This window comes from Falco peregrinus, chromosome 11, assembly GCF_023634155.1.
Source record: "Falco peregrinus isolate bFalPer1 chromosome 11, bFalPer1.pri, whole genome shotgun sequence".
Lineage (NCBI taxonomy): Eukaryota > Metazoa > Chordata > Aves > Falconiformes > Falconidae > Falco > Falco peregrinus.
Window position 1 is genome coordinate 7,533,990 of NC_073731.1, and position 26,589 is coordinate 7,560,578.

At 37.1% G+C, this 26,589-nt stretch overlaps 1 protein-coding gene across 4 annotated transcripts in view; it reads right to left on the reverse strand.

Moving 5' to 3' along the window:
- The window catches only part of TASP1 (taspase 1), an 87,752-nt gene that overhangs the window by 43,528 nt on the left and 17,635 nt on the right, over window positions 1–26,589 (reverse strand). The window contains exons 7-11 of one of the 4 annotated variants that reach the window (XM_055816285.1): window positions 20,835–20,899; window positions 8,493–8,599; window positions 7,373–7,423; window positions 2,889–3,008; window positions 2,113–2,191 (exon numbers count right to left, since the gene is read on the reverse strand). In XM_055816285.1, the coding sequence (XP_055672260.1) occupies window positions 2,113–2,191; window positions 2,889–3,008; window positions 7,373–7,423; window positions 8,493–8,599; window positions 20,835–20,899 (422 nt within the window). Of the gene's footprint in view, window positions 1–2,112; window positions 2,192–2,888; window positions 3,009–7,372; window positions 7,424–8,492; window positions 8,600–20,819; window positions 20,900–26,589 lie in introns of all 4 variants that reach the window. The other 3 variants (XM_055816284.1, XM_055816287.1, XM_055816286.1) reach the window with 3 other exon arrangements.

The following is a 26,589-nucleotide window of genomic DNA, read 5'->3' on the forward strand; positions in this document are numbered from 1 at the left end:
TTTAAAGGAAAACCAGAAACAAGAGTTTAATTAAACACCACTAGTCTGAATTTAAAATCACTGAATAAACAGATGGCCATGCTTCATAGACTTCCAGCAGTTTATTTCAATTAACTGGGATTGGTATTAATGTAATATCATGGAAGTTATAAGATTTGGACCAAATAAACATATGCATATACGTGTGTGTGTGTGATAGTTATAAATAGAATAACATTAAAATATTTACCACTGTATAAAATTGGTACCAGCAAAAAGAAAGGAGGCTTCTATTTAAGGCCATCATTAAACCCAGACATCTCCTTTAAGTGTATCAGGATGCTTGCCCACACTTGCATAGACTTCAAACCCAGCTGAGTTTGTACAGAACAGTTTAAAAAAAAATTTAAATAAAGGCATCCTTCTCAGCTTTTCCACAAACAATCTCTAATACTGGACTTACACTCACAAATTATTATGGTCTCCAATACTGCAAAATTTAAATATATTTGCTTACATAGGTAAGCATTTATTAAACTGAAATCAATACTCAATGTTCCTTGAGTAGAGGGATCTTCTGACACTTCTGCATTCAGCAGAACTTTCCTTTGCATAAGTACTAAAAAGGATACTTGCCATTACTAACTTTGAATTTAAGGGTGAACATCCACACAAATTTTCTACAGTGCAAGACAGACTTAAATACAGAGGAAACTCAAAAGGTTTATGACTTCAAAAACAACAAAGGATACTTCTGATGCTCTTCAGTCTCTGTCAAATTGTAGTTCTACACCCTATTACCTTGCTCCCCCAACTTTCTGTAACAGGACTCCAACCGTGCAGTACTCTTGGCATATAGTTAACATTACCTAAATCTGAACTCCGCAGATTTTTTTTCTTCTCTCCCTATGCTGAATGCTGACAACACTATTAAGCAGCGGTTGGTCCAAACCATAAATTTTGCATCCTGGTATAAGCATATATGAAAAAGTATTACAAGTTGTTTTTCTGTTTGGGACTGTTCATATAACTTGGAAAAAAACCCCAGAGATATGAAATGCAGTCCTTTCAACTGCTTTTATGTGGAAGTTGCAAAGTAAAAGCAACTCCTGCATAATGTCACCTTAAGGCTTCTGTGTTCTATAATATTCCCCCAGTATTGTGTAACAACACAGTTATCTTTTTAATGTCTGTTCTGGACAAGTTAAAAACATCCTGGCTTACATTCTCCAATCTTACATTGCAGTGTGAGCTACCTTCCTAGTTATCTTTTAGTTGGTTTTGTGGATTTTTTTTTTCTTTCTTGTTTTTGCTCTTTCTTCAGTCCTGTTACATTTAGTAAATCTGTTAACAAACTTGTTAACAAACTGTTATCGCCAGTGCTCAGCATGCCAACTGATTGAACAGCTCTGTGTGATAGCTGGCTGATAGGCATCAAATGAACAAGATACTTTTGCACATGCAGGATCCCAAACCTTCCAAAGAACAGAAGCTACCCTAACACATTACTTTCACAATATTTGAATAAATGTTTTCCAAGACATTTATTCTAGTAATTTGGTTTCGCCTTTTCCCCTTCCTTTTGAGAAAGAAAGAGATGAAGAAAAAATTCACTTAAATTTTCACTTGAAACAGTAATTAAGTATTTCGGAGGGAAAAATGCTGTTTGTAGCATTCTTGTATCCAAGGGACCCTTTTATGATAAAGGACTCTCAGTTATCTTAGTCCTTTACAGAAGGCTTCCAGTCACAGAGGCATTCTGTGTTTAACACAGTATTAGGGTTAAACAGTACTTCTTTACAGAAGGACGGGTCACTCAATATGTAACAAATACAGTACATCCTTTCAGTGCAACACCAAATCTTTTAAACAGTATTAAAAAACATCACATGGTTGTTAATTAAGCAAAAAGACAAATATAAGCAACCAACAGAGATTACTTCATGGATTTAAAGACAGTACTGACATATATATATTTATACTTATATGTAAAGAAATGATACAAAGTAGAATGTAGTCTGGAAATAATGTTAATATTTTAATTCACCATTCATAGAAAAAATCATTTGGAATTTCTAAACTAATTAGAGAAAGATAGCAACTTTTTGAAATATTTATAAAAGTAGTAAATACCTGAAGTACTCACAGCAGTGGAGTAAGGGGTATGAGCTCCTGTATTTTCAGCCCAGCAGCCACAACCATAAAGAGCTGCCTAAGGAAAGAAGTGCACCTCTCATAAATTTAAGTATACAAGGTTTTTAGTTTGTTCCCTTCCCTTAAAAAAAACCAACCAACCACACACCACCACCCCAACCAAGCAGACAAACAAGAAAAGTCCAAGTATTAATATAAAAGATAAATAAGAAAATCATTAACAGTCAAGATTGCAATTCCAATCCATGTTAAATACACTTCATAAGAGAACTGCTTTTAGGACAGTGGCAAAAGTCAAGCAAAAATACAACTGTGCAGCAATGGACACTCCTGATGCACCTCAAATTCCCTCACCTAGTAACAACAAAGAATGTGTTCTTTTAATACCTTTGTCACTTCTACCAATTCACAAGACCATTTAAAAATTAATCAAGACAGCTTCCCTTTCATATTCATGAAAATCTTAAAAACTCTAAGCATTTAAGAGACTATTTGTGGTATTAAGGAGGTATTTAAGCCCAAGAAAATAACTTATTAATACCTCTGGCAAAAGGTAACTAACTACAGAACAAATTCTTACCTATCAATGTTTTATAACACTGATGGAGGACACTAAAAACAAAACTTGCTTTCCAATTCTTTCGAAGTTTAATGGGAAGGAAGGGAGAAGATCAGTTTGCTATCACAGCTCTTGCTTACTATCACATTTGCTCGTGACACTGAATGGTCATTCCTGACTGAAAACGTATAATCACCTGACCAACTCTTCCAGGATGCTTTAGTGCTAAACCTCCACTGGAGACAGCAGCAGCGACATTTCCTTCTTGGTCAACAACAACTGCACCAACTGTATCCAATGTTCCTGAGTCATTCTCCTGCAGGACATACAAACAGAAACAACTAGTAAAAATAGTATATTAAAGTCAGATTATACTTCTTAGGAATGTGCAAACTAACGCGCACAAAATCAAGTGACAGGCCTATCAACAAAACTGATTTGTTATCATGCATATTGTACCAATTATGCTGCCATAATCTTCCCAAAATTCCCTCTTGCCTCAGACAGGACCTGAAGAAAACGCCTCTGGAAACAAGAAGGTAATAAACATCTGAGAACTCATCCAATGCTCAGATTACCTGCCTTCACTCACAAAAGTGCCAAAAATGCTGTTTTCTTAGTCGTGAACACTAGTCCACTAAGAAATGATTCAGCAACTTATTCCAAAGATGCCGTAGCAAAAAGCCTTTCCCAAAAGCTTTGAGATGGCATTTTCAGAGACTGACTTTTAAAGCTAAGTATGATTTTAAAAAAAACAAACAAAACAACAAAACAAACAAACAAAAAGTCCAAAAGAAGCAGCCTACCATGTAAAGAGAACATTCTGATATTCTGAGCGAGACAGTAGATAGAGGCCTCGAGAAGAAATCTTCCCAGGACAGATTCTTTCTCCCAGACTTGTTCTCAATTCAGCAGTCTTTAGTGACTACCTAGTTGAAACAAATTACCCTTTGCTCCCTCTGGCTCACTAGAAAAGCGTCCTTACTTCCATCACTTCTGAGGCAGATTTGCTCCCCTAAGAGCAGGGGTCTTTCAGCATTCCCTCCTGATGCGACCTCTCTGCCTGCTGTCTCACAAACACTTCAGCTGTCTCACCTTGGACCTTTCCATACTCCCCCCTCCCTTCCTTAATACACCACGTTCAGGCACTCTAAGAGAAAGAGCAGATTTCCCCTCTCTGCCTAGGTTTGCCCTAGATTCCCCTCTCTGCAGAATGCAGGGCAAGGCATTCTGAATTCATGCCCAATCACACACTTTTGATGGGACAGAGCATGCAGTGTACATAAAATAAAATAAGCAAAACCGGTACATCATCCATCACATACTCCAGAGATGAAAGCTGCTGTTGCACAAGCCCTCAAGCCTTTAGCTGATCAATCTTTCCTGTATAAAAACTTACCTGCATTAAAAGAATCTTACATGTTAAACTTACCCAAGCAAATAATGCCAAAGGATATTAAGTTATTCATATAAATGCATATTTTCTGGACTAGGATCCAGAGGGAGGAAGCAAAAAAAATACACCCAACTATTCAGCTTCACATTATCAAGTTCCCATCGTTAATCAAAATTTCCTTGGGCATACAACAGCACTTATCAAGTAGACTCATGCTGATGATACTCTGGCCACACCTAATTTTAACAGAGTTAACACTTGAGTTAATACTGTACCAGTCTTAAAAATAAAAATACGCAATGCAGAACTACAGTGGTTTATAGGTTTTTTCAAGCAACTCGAACTCCGATGCAGGATTATCATCTTGGCTTTCACCCAGAGTAACAGTAAATTTCTGCTCTTCACCTATACCTAGGTCTTCCTGAACAAGTTCTATACTCAGAAGCTGGCACTAACCACATACAATATTAAAACAATGTCCTAACACTAAAGCAGAAAAACTGCTAAAAGGCAGAGGTGAAAAGTTACAGAACTGGGGGTCTCAGCTGGCACTGGGAAGAATAGTTAAGTTAAAAAGCAGAGGAACGTAAAAACCAGGATCAGGGAAGGTAGGAAAATGAAAGGTAAAAGGAAATTTGAGGAGTGGAGCAAAGGGGATAAGAAAAGAGCGAGTTCCCTTCCAAATTGTAAAGATAAAAGAAAATTAAGGAACTCTTCCTTAACTTCTCACAGGCAAATGTATTTCACATCTCCCAGGACTGCCAGCCACAACCTAATTCAGGTATTATTAACCCAGTTAGAACAATACTATTCAGTGGATTAAAGAGATCTTAAGCAGAAGAGCAGGCTGCTGACTGATCCTTGGAGGTTTTCAAGATCAGACTGGATAAAGCTCTTCCCAACAGGAATTTTCCTATGATCTTATGATTTCTGTGTAGAGAAGAACTACTAATATGATGCAGGTTTTGTTGTTCATCCCCTGCCCCCTTTTATCAAAGGAAATTATACCCACAACAAAAAACTTGATTAATAGACAACCATAGATATGAAAATCAAGCCCGTCAAAGTTAGGAAATGCCAGAATTAAGGCCACCTGTGTAATCTTAATTCATCTCAAATCAAACACTTGGGGCTTCCATAATGAACAAAAATACATTTTAGAAGGATGAGGCTCAGTATGGATCAGTATGTTTTCCATATCATCTGACAGCAAAGAAAAAATGCTTGCAGCCGCCTTTGCAGCATCTAAAACTATTTGCTGGATCTGCCATCCATCTTCCACTTTAGCTCTCACGTGCATAAAATATTTGCCTTCAGTAGCTATATTACTAATTCCTTTTTTAAAAAGATATTTTAATCAAAAACCCACAAGCATTTACAAGTATATGTTGCATGGAAACTTTCTTCACCATTACTTCCTTTAGAAGATCAATTTCCTATCGGTATTTGCTGTCAATTCAGTAGTACAGTTTGCTTGCTTTGGCTTTTTTTAATTCTAGATGGGGCAACTTAAGAGGCTGGAAATCTTTAAGGGAAGCTTTTTTTTAACCTGGCCCACACAACCAGCCTTCTGAAATAAATTTGTGTCACTGAAGCAAAGAAATTCCATATTTTCCTTACCAGTAACATAAGTTTGGGATTTTTTTGTGATCAGAAAAAGAATCACTGCTGCTGTTATATCTAGCCTTACTCAACAAACTGAAAACCAGTGAGACCAGTTCTATTCCATATTCAATGGGAAGAATCCGTTGTTGGATCTATTCTAGACCTATTTTTATGTTTACTCGCATTTCAGCATCACTGACTTCACACACAAGTGACACCATGAATCGATTCTGTAGGTCAATACTAAAAGTCTTCTACACACGTAAACTGTACTGACAACCCCATGATTTCTGAACCAGTGAATGAAGAGCTCATCACAATTTAACAAAGGAACTTTCTATATTTCTCCACACAAATAGGCATTATGCACCTGAGTTCCAGGAAGAATGCACCTGGTGAGACTTTTAATGTCACACATTTCATCTCTTCAAATCATATGAATGTTGAAAAATACAGAATCCTGTCAAGCTAGTATCAAGACAATCAAAAGAAATTTTAAACACCACAATTCACGAAGTTTGAAGTCCAAATTATATATGGGTTCAGCAGGGACTAAATGAGATCCAGCTTGCTTGTCCTTATCTTTTCATGTATTTGATTCATTAATTTAGCACCTTAGATTTTAAAATTTTGCAAGTTCCAAAGGAAACTCGATTATTACTTGGTGGTATTTGTTAACAAATTCCGTATCTGATTTCAGCTAATGATTTATACTAACATGTCCATTGCAAAAGCAGTTTGGGGGTTTTAACAATGCAGTATTGCAACCTAAACCCAATCTATTATGTAGTTAATATTTTACATGGAAACAACTGAAATCAATGTGAAAAGTAAGATTTCACATTACTTTATTTGTACCTTGCGACACGCATGGAAGTTGATTTCAAGAAATCATGGACCAAATATTCAAACCTAGCTAAGAACATGCACGCAAAGCATGAAGATGCTCATCTGCACAAATTAAGAGTTCTGTGAAGTATTTTAGAAATCTCATCCTTCCCTTCTTCCGCACGTAACACCCCCACCACCCCCCAGTCACTACTTTACAAGCCCCTGAGAAAGAAACTAACGGTTTAGAAGAGCTCCACCCAGTGCCCGCTGAAAGACATCTACACACAGGGCCTTCTCCCTCTCAATTTGAGATTGTTCTGAAATTCCACGAACAGTAATTACCATTAAATCTCACCTCTGAGCATCGTAACTGACAAAATGCAAATTGCATCAGACTGAAGCAATTAACATCTATATGCTATTACCCAACCATCCACACAAATACATAGCATTTTATATTTTATGATGATTAGATCAAGTAGATTCCCCTAAAAATATGGTTTTCTACAGTATCCCTCTACTGAAAACAGAACAGGGCCACGCATGTATCTTCTAATATGTCCCGTGCTGTCTCTTTACAGATCAAGTGGGAACAGAGAGGAGCAACTTGCTCCTGTAGAATTTGATTTTTCGTTTCTATTTCATTTTGAAAACCTAAACTTCCTCTAAGGCTGCGATTACCTTCTACTCTGTGGAGAATACAGGCAGTTCACGTTGATAGCATGGTTTGCTTTTCACCCCCTGCTCCATGGACAGGCTGTGCCCAGAAAGCTGACAAATGCGGTGTGTTACGTTACTGGATTACTTACCTGTGAGTAGAGCTCTATTTGATCACCTCCTTTACCTACCATCATTGGCCTTTGGGGTCTCCCACAAGCGCTGCACAGGACTCTGGAGCCCTTGAAATTTCAAATTGCAGGTCGGTAAGCTCATGCATTGGCATATGTTTCAAGCATTGACTTGCCCCTTATTACATGAACATCAACACTGTAGAGACCCCTCCTCCCTCAGACACATTTTAATGCTGTTAGTTTCACAGGGAGGTATGTGAAAATCCTGTAAACAGGAAAAGTTCCAAAATGAGTAACTAAATTTCTTCACCCCTCTCTCCTTACTTTCTTTCCAGGTTAGCTCCTTGAAAATAGGAAAATTAGGACCTTGCTAGGGAAAACTTATCTAAGAACACAGAAGATAAATGCCTTATTTATCACTGGTTTGCATTTGCACAGACGACAGAGAATAAACTTCTTTGCCAGTTCTGTGGGATGTATATGTTATTTTATCAACATACGCAACTACATAAGGCAGTGGTCAGTCAGCTTAGCAAAGCAAAGAGAAATGACCATACCAAAAGCCTACAGGCCCCAAATAAAGCATAGGCATTCAATATAATGAGCTATATTTTGATATTCAACAGCTAACACAAATACCGTGATTGACATTCTCAAATGGTAAACAAAGGCTCTAAATGCAAACTGAGAGTGAGGGGAACGGAGGGAATCCTGATAGTTTTGTAGTACAAGTAATATGGGCCAGGTCAATGCTAGATGCATGCACAGATGCACATGTTTACCTACCTGATATTTCAAATTTCACCAACTCCAGCTCCATAACGCAGTGCGCTCAGGAAACATTAAAAAGTGGGAAACAGTGACAGAGATCCCAAGCTAAAGAAAATGTTTCGGTAAATAATTATCTGTTTGTGTTTACATTTGTCATATTTCCAGTTCAAAATGAGCAAAGTATTTTTCATAGCACAAGCAAGACAGAAAGTGACAGTTTGGTTTTTAAATGGCAAGGCAGAATGTTTTAACCGCACCAAGTTACCACTGTATCATCTAAACATTAGGATGGTCAAGGAGAAGTGACTTCTGATGCTACATTACTCTCATTGTATACAACATGAAACTTATCAGCAATCAGCTGTAAGTTTAGGATGACACAACAAAACGTTAAACAGAAACTAACCTTTTCATTTGATTGTCTTCTTTTCTTTAGTTGAATGAGATCTGTTTCCACCTTTTCGGCCAACTCCAGTTTCCTCTTGTTCCTCTTAAAAGCTGCTAAACTAAACCCTATAAAAATAGTTCAAAAGCATTTAACTTAGTAAAATTTACTTAATTAAGCAAATACTGATAAGTTGACATTTTGGAGGTCTCATCCCCCACATTTTTACCGATGCAAAAAGCATCAATAAAAAAGCCAACAACTAAGTATTTAAGTTTCTGTACAATGTGCTTACATCTCTTTCTAAGTTAAAAAATTCTACTATTTTCAGCAACAGCGATGAGTAAAATATCTAGTAGAAACAAGCTGCTAAACACATATGGAAGCTATGTTGGTCTAAATATCTATTTGGCAAAGAAGCAGCACTACACAGAAGAGAACGGAATAAGTGGCTTGTGTTAAAATTATTGTTTTTGACTGCTGACAAGTAAATAGATACCATGTGAGCTCATTCTGATATCCATAAAATTAGGCTACTATTTTATTACCTTAATTGCATATCTGTATGTTTACCCATATATTTAAAGCCACACAATAGTCTACCAATATTTTTATGTTCCATAATCCAACACAGTCTAAAGACCACCTAGGTCTTGAAAAGACAAACATATATTTTCCACATCCAAGTCCCACATTCAGAAAGGAAGTGTTCTCTAAAGTGGAGTAAAAAAAAAAAAAAAAAAAGTAATGCTTAAGAGACCAAAATGACATGTTCCCATTTTAGAAGTTTCATTTCATGAAAAAATTGCAGATATTGACATATTTAGTTTAAATTAGTTTTCACTTGATATTATCCACAAATTGTTTTAACATCCTGTTTGAAATGTAGATAAAAGAGGAGGGGGGGGGAAAAAGTCTTTTGTCACTTGTTTAGTCAAGCAAAATCAAGCTATTAGGAAAGCAGAGGTATACATCAGTAAGTTACAAATTCAGTGGAAATTGAAAAGCACAGGTTCCCTATTCAATCTATAAGCCTCTAAGTAATTTTAAATAAAATTCTGAATATAGCTACATCACCATTATTCAGAAGACTGGAACAGCTGCAAGAACAGTCTATGAATAAAATCAATATTGCACAGCCAACAGAACACAAAGCTTTCATTTACAGTTCTCACAAAGTACACAGACAGTGAGTATTTTATTTCTTTGAAAAAGAGCATTCTTTATTTCTTTGGCATCATGCAGGTGCCAAAATCACCCAGTGAACTCTCCTTTAAACCTGTTTTTAAGTACATAAAACTGGACCTTAAACTACCACGGTTATTCAAGTATAAAATGTAAAAGTAATGAAAAAGCTGGCATTCCTCTCCAAAAACCCAATGAATACCAGTTTCTTAAAACTGTAAACACATATTAATCTGCCATCACCAGAAAGGAACTCTTTTTACCATACAGAGCTGATTAACGTGGCTACTCTGGACAACACTTTTCTATGTTTAAAATTAGGTCCAAGAGGTAAAAAACAAACACTTGATAAGGGGGAGCAGGCACAGAATCATTTTAGTCTAGTATTAATTGGGAGCAGGGAGGAACAAAAACCACTTGCATAGATCAAAAATTTACTAAACAGAAGTGCCCCACAATAAATCAACCCAGCACACTGTTTTTAAGAGAATTTTTAAACAGGAGAAAGTTGACATGACTTCAACAAATACAGCGAATACCTATGGGCAGAGCCACAACACGGTAAGCAAGAAGGGTGCCCGGCCTTGGTACTCATCAAAAGTAGGTATCACATGGGAATAAACCTCCCTAAGCCTGGTACCTACTGCTGCCATTGCTTCCTGCCAATTCAGAAAAAAGGTGTACCTAGAGAAGCAAGACAAATACAAGCGTGCAGGAGCCCGTACAAGAAAACCTGAATATGAGAAGTTTTCCTTGTACTGCAGAATCTAATGCTAGCACTGCCCTCAAAACCTTCTGCAGTATTTGCATGTTCACTAGTTCAAATATGTGCACAAAGATCACATCACACAAACTAGAGAACACATGGGCTCATTCCAAGTTGCCCTGCCAGCTACACGGAGTGCTGCTATACAGCCTCTCAGCATCATCACTCCAACTACACCTTGGTTGCTACTTATCCTGCCATTTTTTCCACAACATGTGAAATTTTCCAAGCTTAAGAGAGATTTCATTCACTTAAATCCTCAAGTCTCTAGCTAAGCACTTAATTTTCAAAGTTTACCTTATGCTTTAAGATCGTTCATCTTTTCAAAACAATAAAAAAATGAAGATTTGCTTTGAAGGATCTGATTGTTAACATTGTTAACACTAACTTCTTATCTGCATTGTTAATTCAAAGTGGTATCAGTAAGCTAGGAAATCTAGGGCAGAAAATAAGTCATTATTAACAAACAAGTACACATTTTACTAGGTAATAAGCAACACTATGTAAGAAATTAGGCTTGCAATGTACCACCTTGTCCACATTTACAGAATGGATGAATCTGTCCTGCAAAGCAGTAATTTTGGCTAACAAAAACCTGTGCTTAGTCCCCAGGTGTCAGAAATATTTTCAGTTCCTGGGTACCTCAACTGCATGCTGGGGTAAAGACTTCTCCTACGTTCTCTCTCTATTGCTTTTCTTTCTTTGCTCATCTCAGATGTGGGAGAAGTGCTGCAGTGCATCAAGGACTGTTTTACTAGATGATCACATATCCAGAGCCCCAGGAGATACTGTGGCATGCATTTTTTGCTTATCTTGGACCAAGCCAGACAGATGAAGAAAGTTTTCTAGTAACATACAATGATGTAGGTTGGAAGGGATTTTAGGTCATGTAATCCAACCTCCTAGGAGAACCAAGTTCAGTTCAAAAGGGCTGTATAGAAAGTTCTCAAGTTTTTAGTATCTTCAAGGATGGACAGTTCACAGCTCCTCTGGGCCTCGATTCCAACATGTGACCAAACCCATGTTAAAAAAAAAAAACAACTTTTTTTTCAAATTAGTCAAAACTTCACATATTTTAATTTATGTCAGTCCTCTCTGATCCTATCCCTGTGCATCACACACCACCATAACTAATATACCACTTAAATGCACAAATCCAGCACAGCCTAGGTTAAGGAAGCTAGCACGTGTGCCTAGTAAAGTACAAACCTTCCCAGCTCCTCCATCACAATATCTACAAAATCTAATCATCAGCTTCTATCACAACAGACTCTAGTATTTGTCACACTGGAAAGTTCACACTGTTATACTAGAGAGACGTATTAGAGAGGTACCAGTCATGGTTCTGAACTTCCAGATGATATGAATTTTGATCAGGAACAGCTGAGGGTCTGGGGCATGTGTCGTTGTGTTTTGGGGAGGTTCTTTTTCAGGGGTGAAGGACGGTAGTTTTTTTCACTATCATGCCTCCCCCCTTCCCAGAGTTACTTATATGAATTAACATATTAATTCAATCACTCTGAAGTTTTATTCAGTTTAGCATGAAAGGTCACCCCTTTCCATACTGTGAGTGAAAGAATGTCTATTCAGACCTCCCCTAGAGTGGAAATTCTTGTGCTCAGGCTACATTCAACTTCAAAGAGTCATTAGGATTAACTTTCATATGAAAGTTAAAGATTTTGTTTTAGCAAGGACTGATGAATAACTGCCTTTCATTATTTAAGGAAAATAATTATCATCAGTAATTATCAATTCCTCCTAGCCGATAAAATAGCTAATATCTCCAAAGTGACCAAAGAATTGTGAAATAAAGGACCAGCCTGTAAAACAAAACCCAGCGATTTGTTTTCCTCTGAGATAGACTTAACGCCCAACTTCAAATGATCAGTTAAATATAAAATGCCTTAAATTTGATTTTTTTCCCAGAATAAGGGAATAAAGACTAATAGCAAGTGAAAGGCTGCCTGCCCTCAGTTTACTCCTGGCTTTGTAATGTTCTACCTAAATAAAACCACTATAAATGCCATTAAATTGGCTAGTACTCTGGTTGCTTTGTCTTGCTCTACTAGTGACAAAGAAACTTGAAAACAGAAGTAAGCTTCACACTAACAGAAAGAAAGATGAAATTAAAGGTTTCTGAAAACATCCTGTAAGTTTGGTTCTTGACAAAGAATATATTCTGGGGTTTTAAGTTCAATAAAACTATGAAAAAAATATGAACTAAAAAAATATCCAGGATTCAAATGTGCTTGGTTAATGATGCATGCATAACATGGAACAATAACCTACTGAAAACTTGTTTTGACAATAAATGCTATACACAGAGGAAAATACCTATGCACAGTTTAATTTCATAATTCACATTAAATCTAAAACAAAAACTCACCTTTGTGGTGCAAGGATGCTAAGAAATTTCATTTGTCCTAAATGACAGTGCAAAAACCCACTCTCACCTTCTCCAACAAGACAACATATCCCAAGCTTGAGAAGAGGAAAAGGACACAACACAGTGCTGAAGACAGGCATGTTTTCCTAAAACAAATGCAATATAGCTACATCAGCCTGATGTTGCCTGAGCCGAGAAGAAAGGGAAGCAAGAGGTAGAGCTTATTGACTGGGGAGGGGAGGAAGCTAGAAAAAGAAAGGTAAGGGATTAGATGGAATTTTAGTTTGAAAATTCTTGGATCACAGCTCAGAGGAACTGTTACTGGAACCTATGGAAAGGTATTTAGTATAACATCCTTTGATTTTCCTCAAAAATTTAAAATGAAAATCCAGTATGTGCATTCAGATAAAACTCCCTGAAAAAACAATTACTAACCTACACAGTAAGAGCATGTACAGTCAAACTCACTCTTAAAAGAACTGCGTCTCAGAAGCTACAGAGTACAACCAGCCATTCTGGTTTGCTTCCCCAGTTATGGATTGTATATACTGTCATAAATAAAACTACTTCAGAGCTGCTGGGAGAGGAATAAAAGGAGAACAAAAAAAAACCCACAGCTTTACAAATTCATTGTCTGTTAGTGTTTAAACACCATGCTCAGGCCTCATCCAGATTAGAGACATGTAATGACTGACAAAAAAAGCCTATCAGAACTAGAATATTATTAAAAGCTCAGGGCTTCACTCTCACAATCACATTATTTCTCACATGTCCCTCCAATGCAGCACGGGGTGCCTCTTTTGAGAATGAATAATCTTCAAGGACCTGAAAACATCTTCTCAGTCCTCCACATTCTCCCTTCAACCTTACAAGATATCAACAGGATCTACCCATGTATTCTGTATTTAAATGCACTGCATTTTGTGTCTAACTGTGCTAGATGGTAGAAGCACTGGGTGGAGTAATTGGTCACGGCAGAGTTGCAGAAGCTGAGAAAAGTGCAAGGGTTTGGCACAGAGAAGGTTCAGTGGCTGAGCAAATAACAGGTGGAAGTAGCTGCTGCTCAACTCCACTCGCCTGCATGAGAGGTTGGTATTAGTGGACGTAGTGTCAGAATGTGTGCTTGATAATATGATGTATTATCTATAAATGCAGGACAAAAATCTCACAGGTACCTCTAGCTCAAAGTTAAGACTGTTACAGATCTTCCCATTTTCAAAAGGTTCCAGTGCTACTGGGTACCCTGACGAGAAAGGACCACAAGACCTTCATTACATAATCCATTAACCACAAGATCCATCTCCTACTGTAATAAAAACAGCTTTTATGCAGATTTTTTGTACTGTTATCACCACTCAACAGAAAGAGATGAGAAAGTAATTTTCAGCAAGCAGGACAGGAAGAAAAAGAGATCATTGGTCTCTGAGTCAGTTCAGAGATGTCATCTGTGTACCACTTGTTTGCCATAAAACTTCCACATCAGTTACTCGTCTCTTGTACTAATCCTGTTGGCACTCTGGCAGTCTGATCATTCCCGTAACTCGTTTTACCGTTATACTATGCACAAGTAAAAATTAAACCAAAAATCTTGACAATTCTATTATATAATGATAGTGACTAAGTAAATAAAAGACAATTGTATTCCCCATTCTGCGTAGCAATTCAGAACTTTTTATTAGTCACCTTTCACAGCTCATTATCAGAGAACAGAGGTAAGAGAAAAATTATTAGAGAGAAAATTAAAATTGTCCTATTCACAGAGTCCTTGAAGTACTGAATTGTACATTCAGAACAAAATGCAAGACTGAGGCATTTTTTTATTTTTTATTTAAATAAAGGTAAAATTGATTCAGATCTACTTGTTAATTCTAGCTCTGTGTACTTTAAATAGGTCTGTAGCTGACAGGCTGTTTATTATAACACATAAACTTTTCTTGCCCAAAGTTAATGCAAAACATTCTCAGTAAAATGTCCATGTTTCCTTAAAATTCCCATGCTTTTATAAGCCACATCTATTGCCTTATACATTTTCAGGCTTGGTTGAAAATTCAGTAAATATTTATGTGAACAATTAAGTTTTCAAATGGAAGTAACAAATACAATTTATAGCACTACTAAATCACACATCAAGTTCAGGACAATACTCAAACCTATTTACAGTGGTGGAACAGCAAGCTGGGATCACAAACACCAATGTTTCTATTGCAGGCGTAACAAATTATTATGCAACAAAACATTATGCAACCTGTAAGTATTCAGCAATCATTCTTTAAAAGCAAACTGTAAATTGAAAATGCTAAGAGAAGTCTAAGAATACTCTTAAATCTTTGAAGTGCAGATTAAGCTCTGCCCAATCATATAGCACCCCCTGGCAGACATTTCTTACAGTCAACTGAAAGTATCAGGAAGGAGAACTTTCTGCATATCATGTTTCTATTCGATATTAAAAGAGAATGCAACTATTGGAGAGAAGTGAATTAAAAAGGAATATACTAGCAAATTAGTTAACCCACAAGAATTAAAATGATCCAGTGAAGAATTCTGTTGAGCAGTTGCTAAAATAAATGGCACAAATGAAAACAGACAGACGAAAATAAATTTCATTTTAACAAAGCTATTTTAAATGACTAATTAACACCATTTATGCTTCTGCTGGGACCTAAGACTACTAGTGCTACTTCCCACGTTATACTTCAACAGAGACAGCAACATGAATGGGGAGAAAAAAGAACATACTTAGCATCAAAAGCATATTAAAAAAAGAAAAACTATCTTTCTCAGAGCGCTACTATATAGATCTGTTCTTTATAACAATAACTCTCGGTAAACTGTTGCTGGACATACCATTTCTTACTACTTCCTAGAAGAAATGTCTTTTTTCCAATCAGGCAGCCTTTCCTGCTCCCCGGAAGATTTTCGTTCAAAGCATCTTCTGGGTACATTGGCCCAACTTTTTTCCTGGCTAACTTACTGCCATTCTATTGGTTGCACTCAGCTGTTCAGATTTCAGAACTGCAAGTGAACCTGCAATATTATGTCCAATTCCAGGGATGATTTACAACGTTTGGCTTCCCCACACCCCTCTTAAGAGAGGTCATTTACTCTGCATATTATGGAACAAAGGCAGCGACTTTCACCATTAAAAACAAGTATCTTCTGTCTGAGTGATACCTTTTACTTTCTTAAAACCAGATACGTACTTAGATTGCCCAAGCTTCCTAATCAAATCCCCAAAACCCTTGAGTTTCTCCAGATCCCTTTCATTCTCACCCTAAAAACAAAGGAACAAAACATGATCTAAGCCACTGCCCTGAGCCACTAACTGAGCCTCATAGCACAGTTCCAGCAATATGGTTCATCTTTTTCTTCATGAAATAATAGTGAAGTGGAAGAGAGAACTAGGAGCAGGGTAAGGTTTTGGGGGGTTGGAGGAGAGGCAGGCTAAGCAGGCAATACTGGTGGACAGGGAGATAGACGATACCACTAGAAGTATGATTACCTGCATGACACTTATCTAGAAAAGGCCCTCCCTCATTAAAGAATCTAAGCAGACATAAGATAAAAGGAAATACACTTGCATACACAAAATTGGTTACAAAACGCAAAACAAATAATGAGTAAAAAAATGGCTTGTTACAACCAGAATGCCAAACCATCCTATAGTAGCACTTACTCTGTTCAACAAGGTATGATTTTACTGATGACACTAAGCTATTAAAGGTAATAAGAGGAGGACTTGACTGAGGAAGGATTCTGAGTAGCGACCTGACAATAAAACAGCAGATTTTATTCAGCAATTCTCAAAATAATGGAAAAGAGGTAGTTCCTCAAACAACCCATAGTTGTAAAGGTTTTTGCAGGAGCTGGGAATTAATATAGGCTCAAGAGGAAACAACCATTTCATGGCAGAAAGTGCTACTGATTAACCTCATGTATTCAGGAAGCAGTCAGGGATAGCAAAAGGAATAGGAAAAGGGAATTATATATTTGCTCTGTTCTTATATTCTTCCATAAGCATCATTTGTGGCTACTCTTGGATTCCAGCTACCAAGCTATGTGGATCCACTGCAGCTACTTTTGTTCTTAAGTAATACAACTTGCTGAAGAACTTATGGTCACTTCCACATCGTTAGAGGTACAAGCTTGCTTGCCTGAGTAGTTACCTGCCTTTTCTTTCCCTTTGAAGACTGAACACTGTAAGCAATTGCAAGATGTAGTCTTACATCATGTTATCTTTCTCAAATCAACTATTTTGCATCTACTATAGGCTGAACTTAAAAACAATCAAAGTGTTTTGTTTATTATTAGTGTAGGCACAGATATTGACAATGGAAGATTTATCTCAGATTTTTGTGGCTGATTTAAAGTATACTTTTACCATTTTATAAGACTTGCATGACAGTCAATTAGCATTTCTAAACTGTAATTACACTTTTAACACTTTGGTAACGCTTTCTAAAGCAATCTCTCTAGCAGAGGGTAAGAAAGCTCTAGCACAAGCTAGTATGGGCTCTAGTATTGGCAGGAATTAAAGCTCTAGTATAGGAAGGAATTAATAAATTAGACTTTCTTGCAGACTGTAGGCAATACAGGCAGATCATATTTCAGTTGGGTTTTTTTAACACTCACTCACTATACTGGAAAGCCACCAGATTTCTACAAATGGTAGAAATCCATTTCCTCACACACTGGGCAAACTGAAGACAAAGCAGGTGAGCCTTGATGTAACCTTGATGTAGTTCAACAAGTGACATGGTTTAAAACATCATTTCAGTTTGGAGCTTAGATACTGTGATAGTTCTGAGAGAATTCGGGAGTGTGACCACAAAGCTGATCATGCAACTTTGTTACTGATCACATGGAGAGTTCCATAGGTGCAAAACCAACCACACAACCCCACAGCCTTATAGCATGTATAAAATTACTCTTGCCATCTCAGGTCTGGGAAAAGGAAGACAGAATAATGCGACTTCAAGAATGTATTTTCCATGTGCAGCACAGAGAAGTCAAAACATAACGCACTTAGTTCTCCCTGCTAATACTTACAGCAAGTACATGTCTAAGATTTGGATTAGGGGTTTCTTTGGGGGGTTGGTTTTGGTTCTCTGTAATTAAGTTACTAAACATATTTTCCTGATGTTTGGCAACTAATTTAGTTCTTCATTTTACAGAGCTATTCAACAGTCACATAATTTCAAGTTAGTTTACCCCCAATTCTCCATGCAAACTCTACCATAGCAACTGTAGCAAGCATAATCAGTCTCCCGTTTGTTTTTTTTTTTTTCTTCATTTCTTACATTCTTTAACACAGTAACTTGCTTCAGATGAGATCTTTTGTGGTTGCTTAGAAACAATATTCCCCTTAATTGTTTCTTAAGCACATCGAACTTTCCCTCCCCTGGTAACACTGGAAAAAAATATTTTGGCTTTCTTATATGTTACCTGTGAGACAGTTTCCAGCTTGCTTTAGCTATAACAATCCCATGTTGTCATACACGGTGTTAATGGTCACTTTCCAGCCTCGCTGACCAGAAACCTACACCTTACAAGACTAGCTTTGCTAAGGACCAGTATGGAAATGAGCATAACGATTTCTGGAACTGATTGTTCAGGTTATTGTTTGCTCTTTCTTGCTGTTGTGTTGTCAGGTTTTTTTAAAGAAAAAAAATCAGATATATTAACATTAACAATTATACTGCAAATTTAAGTGTACTCAAATGTTAGGAAAAATGACAACTTTAAAGTTGCTCAAGCAATCTTTTCCCAGATTCCTCTTAGAATGGCTAATAATGCAGTCTTAACATAAAGTAGTCTTGGTTTCCTATGTATCCATTTTAGGCACTTAAATAGCAGATAGAATTATAGAGTGTCTGTGAAGAAATCAATTGTAAGTATTTTTCTCAGTGTTACAAAGAATACATGACTGGATCTCAGTCTCTACTACCAATTTCTTCAGCATATCCTTCAACTACCCTAATCTGAAATCATTCAGCAAAACATTCACATAATCTAAGACTGAGTTAAGACTCAAGTCTTAGCCGTCTGCTTCACAGCATCCATTCATTCCCAGGACAGGTCCACCCTGTACGATGGCTCAAGCACATCATCATGTATGCATGTGTTTCAGCATGTATAAACCTGGGTGAAAGCAGAGTGTGGAGAGCAGAAGGGGGTTAGCAACTTCAATACTAATATTTTTTTCATTGACACTGCAACAGCAAATGGCATTTCTCCATTGACTTCGCAATAGGATTCCTTTCCCAGTCCTGGTTGTTTTAATTGTTTTAACGCAAATTGTTTTGGTAAATAGAAGTATGCTGAATGTACTGAGACAAAAAGGAATCACTAGTGTTTCGGAGCAGGTTTGTGAAAAATATATTGGCTGGGATTATTCTTCTCATGTTTCTCCAGCATAAACTCATAGTCTGGGTTAGGTAAACCAGATTACCAGTGGTCATCCTTATTTTTAAGCTGTAACATGTAGATTTGCTCTGAACAAGGTACATATAGCTAGTAAGGTATAGTCTGACAATTAATGTTACAATCCAATCATCTCTGTCACAACATAAATACACTGGTACTAGAAACAATGGAAACTTGTGCATGCAAACAGAATTAGTCAAGTAACCTTCCTCCTGGAGTATCTCCTACACATAAGTAGCAACTACTTTCTACTCAAATAAAGAAAAAACAAAACAAAACAAAAAACCCAAATCAACACAAAAACCTAAATCAACAAACCCCCAACAACAACAAAAAAACCCAGCACATAAAAAAAAACCCAAAGTGTTTTCATCTTTCTAGTCACAGAAATGAAGCTGTTCTGCTTAACTGAGCCCAAAAGTTGTTCCGCAAATGCTTGTTTCGGACAGCATACAGATAGGGCAAAAGTTTCAGTCATGTGGAACTAGAAATCAAAACTTTCTGCTCAAAATGAAATGTATCATGAGTATGTATGAAAACTGGCATGATCAAGTAGAACAGTGCCACTGTTTGAGGGGTTACATTTTAGCATTAATTATTAGTCACTTTGAACTGCAATTTCTTGGTATTTATCTACATTTAGAACTAGACCCAACAGAAGCCTTAATGGTAGCCCTGGGTTTCAGCCTCTGGCTTAGGGACTAACCATATTTTATGCAGTAATACTGTTTATTGTAAAATAAAGAATAAAGAAACATTCTGTAATCTCCTGTGTTCTCCTTTTTCTTTTGGTAACGAACTCTGATTTCCTTCATGCATAACTTCAACAGGAAGCATAGGGCATGCTCTCACCTACAGCAAACTACAGACTGGTAGTAACAGCACTTTCCAAAAGGGACAGGACTGAAGAAGAGAAGGGAGCCACATCCTCCTTTCCACAGGTAAATGCACTAATATTTAGCCTAGTTTATAGATGGTATATCAATATAACCACTTCTTTTCTTTTAAGCAAAAAGAAGTTTTGTAAGGGATCTGACTACAGCAAGTATACAGTATAATCCAAGTCTGTTTTCTGGATCAGGTTATTCTACCATCTTAGATGAAGCAAAGCCTACCCAGGTTAAAAAAAAACGCAAATTAATTTGACCGTCTGTTTAGACCAGAGCAGTTCTGGACAAAGGCTCAGAGATGAGTGTAACTATAGAACCTGAGAATCAAACCGGCACCTGCTGAATTTAGATACATGGCTGGATGGTGCTTTAAGGATCCAAGACGGATCACAACTGAAGACTCACAGGACCAAGCTTTAAAGCGCCAACTTTTCGGTAAAGAAAGTCGTTCATTGGATTTAATCCTAGAATCACAGATTCATTTGAATTAGATGTTGCTAAAATGCAGCTAAGTAATAGTTTATGTTTTTTTCTATTTAGATACTTAATAGAGAATTAGTAAACTTAAACCATCCTTATATACCATAATATCATAAGCTAGTTGAATATTAAGAACAGTGATGTAAACCTCAAAATATGAGGCACCAATTAAAATTACTCTGTCCTGTTCTTCCTACTGACACCACCAGTTTACTCACTTGTAGCCATGATACCTGGAGGACATGCTGGTATCCCGTGATCAACTGCCCATCTGTAAGCTCCTTCACCAACTAAAAAGCTAGGAGACACAGAAGAGGGAGTTTAAACAAAACCATATAACAAATCCCCCTTTTCTTGCAATTATTTTTTTCTAATTGGTTTGGTCATTTAAAAATTGTAAGCTGTCTACATTTCACAGAAATGTCAGCTATAATTACGCTTGGCGACCTTACGTAGTTTCATTAAAAGACTATGCAGCTTTGACATTAAGTTTAGTATTGGATAAAAACAAGTGCTATTAAATTGGAAATTAATTACCAAATAGCACCAGCTTTTAATTGCAGCTAAACCACGACAAAGTCGTCTATACAGTCTTGCTCTCTATAACAACTTAGTAAGATCCTGAAGACCTACAGTGTGGGATGAATGAGGTGAGAATGGTAAGGTATTTCTAGTAAAGTCAGCCAATGCCACAGAAGTATCAAGAAGTAATTCAAGAAATACAACACAAGCTAAAAATAAGCCTTATTTAGAAGGATGAAAGTCTAGCTCATGGAGGTTTATCATGCATTTGCAGATGCTACTGAATTTTTCATATACTTGCAAAAAAACTCCAACAATCTCTAGAGTCATTTTCTAGTCATTACTGAACACTCTACAGTAGTGAGACAGCACACACTGCCGTGACAATGAATGACAGCAAAAAATACAGATACACATGTAACTTTTAAGGAGAGAAAAAAGCAAGCCTCAATTATTTATACTGTCTCCCCTTAAAGAATTCAACCTTATTCCCTGAAAAGTGGACTGTAGCAGTTGAAAGTCATAAATTTTCAGAAAGCTGCTGTGCAACAGCAACAACAGCAACACAATACAGGCCAACTACTTCCAATCTTAATTTCATATCCTGCTTTTGAAATAAGAATAACACAGCTGCCTAACAGACACAAGAAGTAAAGACTGAGGATTTAAAGTAATTTCAGAAAGTGTTACAGAAATACCAGGTTTATGAATATGAGGCTACAGAAGTTATTTCAGCTACAAAGAAGTCCCTGGGGCCATCTAGTACTACAAATTCTGAGAACATTATTGATATAGCAAATTTGTTGGCATTAATGCTTTTCGAGTTTTCTAGACAGTGCTATATCTGACACCTGCAGCTTTCAGTATGTAGTAATTTGAAGTGGTACTTCCTATCTTCTCTGTGACTTCACCGATAGAAGAGGTGTGTCCAGTTTTTCCTTACACAAGTCTCAAAAAAAAAAACCCACCCCAGAGTTTATCTAGATGAGAATTTAGATTGTTAAATACATATTTCTTACCATCATTAGTACAGCTCCAGACAAATACTGTTCATGTTGCAAGATACTGTAAGTTACTGGGTACTTTGGGAGAACTCAAGCAGAACCTATCAGGTAAGCTAGTGCTCAAGAAACAACCTGTCACTTTCATTAATGTAAGAGAAATGCAAACCATACCCAATCCTAACTAATTAATATTCTCCACTGACTAAAAAAAAAGGCGGCCTTGGTCTTTAAAAGAAACGTTTTCTATCAATAGTACATTCTCAGGAAGTAAGCACTTCCTGTTCACTAATACAATTTACCCAGAGAGGAAGGGTCGGTGGCAAAAGTGTCAAGCTCAAATATGAGGAGGTTTATATACGGTAATTTGAATAGCACAGATCAGTCAAAACCACTGCATTTTACAAGCAAATTCACAATTGCCTTTTTAATACTTTTAATACAGAAACAGTCATTAGTATTTATGAAAAGTGCAAAAAAATCACCCAAGAAAGTCTCAAAACTTAAGCAATGTGAGTTTTACTTTGCTCACTTGAGTCCTTAATTCCTACATTCCTTTCCTTCCTATAAGATGGGCACAAACGAAGCGTTTTCTAGTTCTGGTCCCAAAGAATAGTTAGATTGGTTGAAGCAGACATCTAATTGAGGCCTCATAACACCACAGAGATCTTCCACCTTTTTTAAACTTTTCAGTTCGGATGTCTTGAAAGGACCGCACAATCATAGAAAAGTTAAAATACACAGTTTATAAAAAAAAATTTAAAAATCACAATCTCAGTGCTTTGTTGTCTGTACGACCTATACTGCATCTCCTATAAATTGATATAGAATTAGTCAGTAAGAGAGTCCTACAGGACATGCAGTACGAACTCAGCTCGGCAGGTAGCCAAATACCTGTAATCTAAACCAAGACTAAACAAGTATTTACACCATCCCAAAAAGCAAGTTCTGCAATCCGATTCTGCAGAGCCACACACACCATTGTACCAGCCACAGATGACAGGGTGGCGAGAGGGTGGGAACCAGCAGTCTGGCACTAGGGAACTGCTTTAGTTGCCATGAGAATCATTCATGTAGCCATGTAGAAAAGCTGTACCAGGCAAGAATAAGCAGGGCAATACTTTTAAGGTGACATAAAAACAAAACCACCTCTAAACAAGTAGCAGCAAGCTTGATTTATTGGGGGACTGGGAAAATAGGGAATAAAACCAGTGGGATACAGAAAGCAGCCAAAACCTCACCAAGTTTCAAAAGCCTTTCGGGGGGGGGGGGGGGGGAGGGGGGGGGGCAGGGGGGACGTGAACAAAACTGAAACCAAAGGATGAATGCATTTGTGCTCTGCTGCTCTGAAGGCTGGTTCTGCACAAACAAGATAAAAAGACCTTTCTTGCAAATATATCAAAGGAAGAGTACTCTCTAGTTGTTACGGGCTCAGAACACGCAGAAGATGAAAACATCCTCCCAACAAGGAGCCAATGCTAGGACGTGCTTTCCAGTTTCAGGCAAACTAGACCATATTAACAGAAAATGCAAGTAAAGGTGTCTAAAAATGGTCTTTTCAGGAAATCCTCTCCAAGAACATGGTTATCCTGGTGCTGTTTGCTCCAAACAGGACCATTTAATATGAGCTGTAGGAGACAGGCAACACCAAGCTAAACAGAAGTGGCAGAAGGAGGTTAGATCCATTAAAGACAGTCAAGGCGAACCTAAATATAACAAACTCACTTTGTAACATTTATTATAAAAATGCAGCAATCACTCTGAAATCACTGTTACGAAGTAGAAATCATTCTGAAAAAATACAGAAGAGAGATAAAAGGTGGTGCAAGTCTTTACTCTAGGCACTTCCTTGACTATGCACTGCCCTGCAAGTTACACAACGTACATATCCTACCTACAGTACTGTAAAACTGTGAAGCAATTACAAATCCCTGTATCCCCGAAGGGGGGGGAGAGGTAAATGAACAAACAAACCAAAAACCTAAGAAAGGATTCTTTCCCACGTGGGTTACTATTAATACTGAAAAATGGATACAGACATGAACTTAAGATATCAGTAGTACTAAGGAGTTCTAAGAAAGACATTTAGGTGTATTGGTACCATTCTGCAGTTCTTTCATATCTACGCTTAATAGTAAACAGACGTAAATAACCCTTTTCCCTCAAGAAGGTCAATGATTTGGCATAAGGAATAGAAAACCTTCGAACATATTACTACAAAACATCTGACCCATTATTCTGTGACAAAAGACCACTTCCAGAGATCCATCCAATACGCAATAGTGCAATTATAACAGTGCTTTCTTTTGTAAAGTTATACAATGAATAGGAATATCTTATATCATAATATGTAAAATTTACAAGTTCAGTATTTTCTGTTCCTGCACACACAGGCAGAGAACATCTTGACATCGAGCTGAATAAAATATGGCAGAAAGATGTAAAGACCTTAGAAGTTTCAACAAATGAACTCATACATTCAGGGATTTAAGTTTTCTAAGTTTTAATTTGGATAGCGGGATTCTGACAGCAAGACACTGATCCAGAATGACACACTCTACAGAGCAATTTATAGCAAATTGGGTACATCAGTTAGGACACTTAATCACTTCTTCCCAACAAACTTACCATCTCAGAATAAATAATTCACACTCATTAGAATTTCTTCTACTCAAAATTAGAAATGTACCACTTTAAATTGGTTTTGAATTGGCACCATAAAATTAGGTGCTGAACAAGGGGTTAACAGGCCAAACTAACTGCTTCCATGTGTTCTTCTACAGACAAGAATCTCCATAATGCCACTTCTACTAATCTCTCAGCTCTTGTATTTTTCTAATGTGATCACGTGCTAAACATTCTGACCAGAAAACATTAAGCTAGCTTTGATCATGCTATAGAAACAGCCTCTACCACTAGGCTTCTTTAACAAGACAGGTTCTTTGGCTAAGCATAAGATTCTCCCCATACGTTATTTGCCCATAAGAAACAAGACGGAACTTGTGGATCTTCACAAATAAAAATCAGTTACTAAAATCCTAACACTTGGTAGGAATACCAAAATACAGCTGCTCTCTTGTCATCTGACTATACATGTTCCCAGCTTGTGCAGGAATATATTTCAGTCCCAAAACAATAATGTATCATGCCAAACCCTGCCAGAAAGGCAAGGTATGAAATTGTCAATAGTCACCACCTACACTGAACATGAGCTCTATCGTTCTGAACTTGGGATACCCTGTATGTACAGAAGCACCAACCAAAGCAAATCTAAAGCACAACCCATTATATATCCCGCTGTTATAGACTGTTCCCAGGGTAACTTAATTTGCTCTAATTAAATGTACATTAAAAATCCAGAATAGGAGAAAAGGAAATTAAAATATGTATTAGGTAACTCAGGTCCACAACATTTGCAAAATAAACTGTAGGTGTTTGGCTCTGAAGGCAGTTCACCTCTTGCCTCAAGAGTTTGAGCTCCCATGTCTTTAAAAGCATCCATTAGCCAAGATCTTGCAGAGTATTTGAAAAATTTAGTCTTGTTCTTCGAGGGCAAGAGAACATAGTTTCTTTTCCATTCAGTTATTTTTAAAATAATAGCAGCATTATAACGAGGTCATGAAGTTACAGCAAACATGCTAAAATGCCCAAATGCTCTTCCTTACAACAATTCAAGAAGACACTGTGATGATACAAAGAAAACTAAATCAAAAGTGCTTGGTCCTGTAGCTGACTTCAGTACTAGTTCTGGAACACCAAAAATAACCCATCTCATTTGACATTCTCTTTAATGTAACTCAGCCAAGCCCCACTTTCTCCTGACATCCCAAGAAAACAGCTACTAACAGCAATTGAACTTCACATTCCTGTTCCTTAGTAAACTGCTCCTCTGAAAAAAATAAGTTCTCTCACCAACTACCGTTACTGTTTCTTCATTAAAGAAAATAAATTTAAATGCAAAATCTGCCTGTCGATGGTTTGGTTTCAGGGTGGCTTTTTCTGACCTATGAGCTTCCTGTGCAGCATGACAGAACACTGAACTAGCACATTTTTCCTGGTTAAATCACAATACTATACCATCCAGCCACATACTATTTGGCTAATTTTATAGAGTAAGAATAACTTGGGAAGTAAAATCTGTGAATCTAAACATAAGTATTTTAAACTACATAAATGCTGGTTTAATACATCTGCAAATACTGTAGTCCATTAGTTAGCAAATGGCACCAAATTTCTGCAACAGGTACGATAACTGAGCATAGCAGTCAATTAATATGAATGAATCATTCAAGTACTCTACTTGTCAATTTAAGACACTAATGAAAATACGAGGGTTTTAAGAACAATCGTTTCTGACTCATTTCCCAGATCCTTTCCAAAATGATGCAATATTATTTAAAGTTGTTATGCATTTAATAGTCACCTCTTCCATCTAAGTACTATACCCGTCTCAATAAAGGAGTGC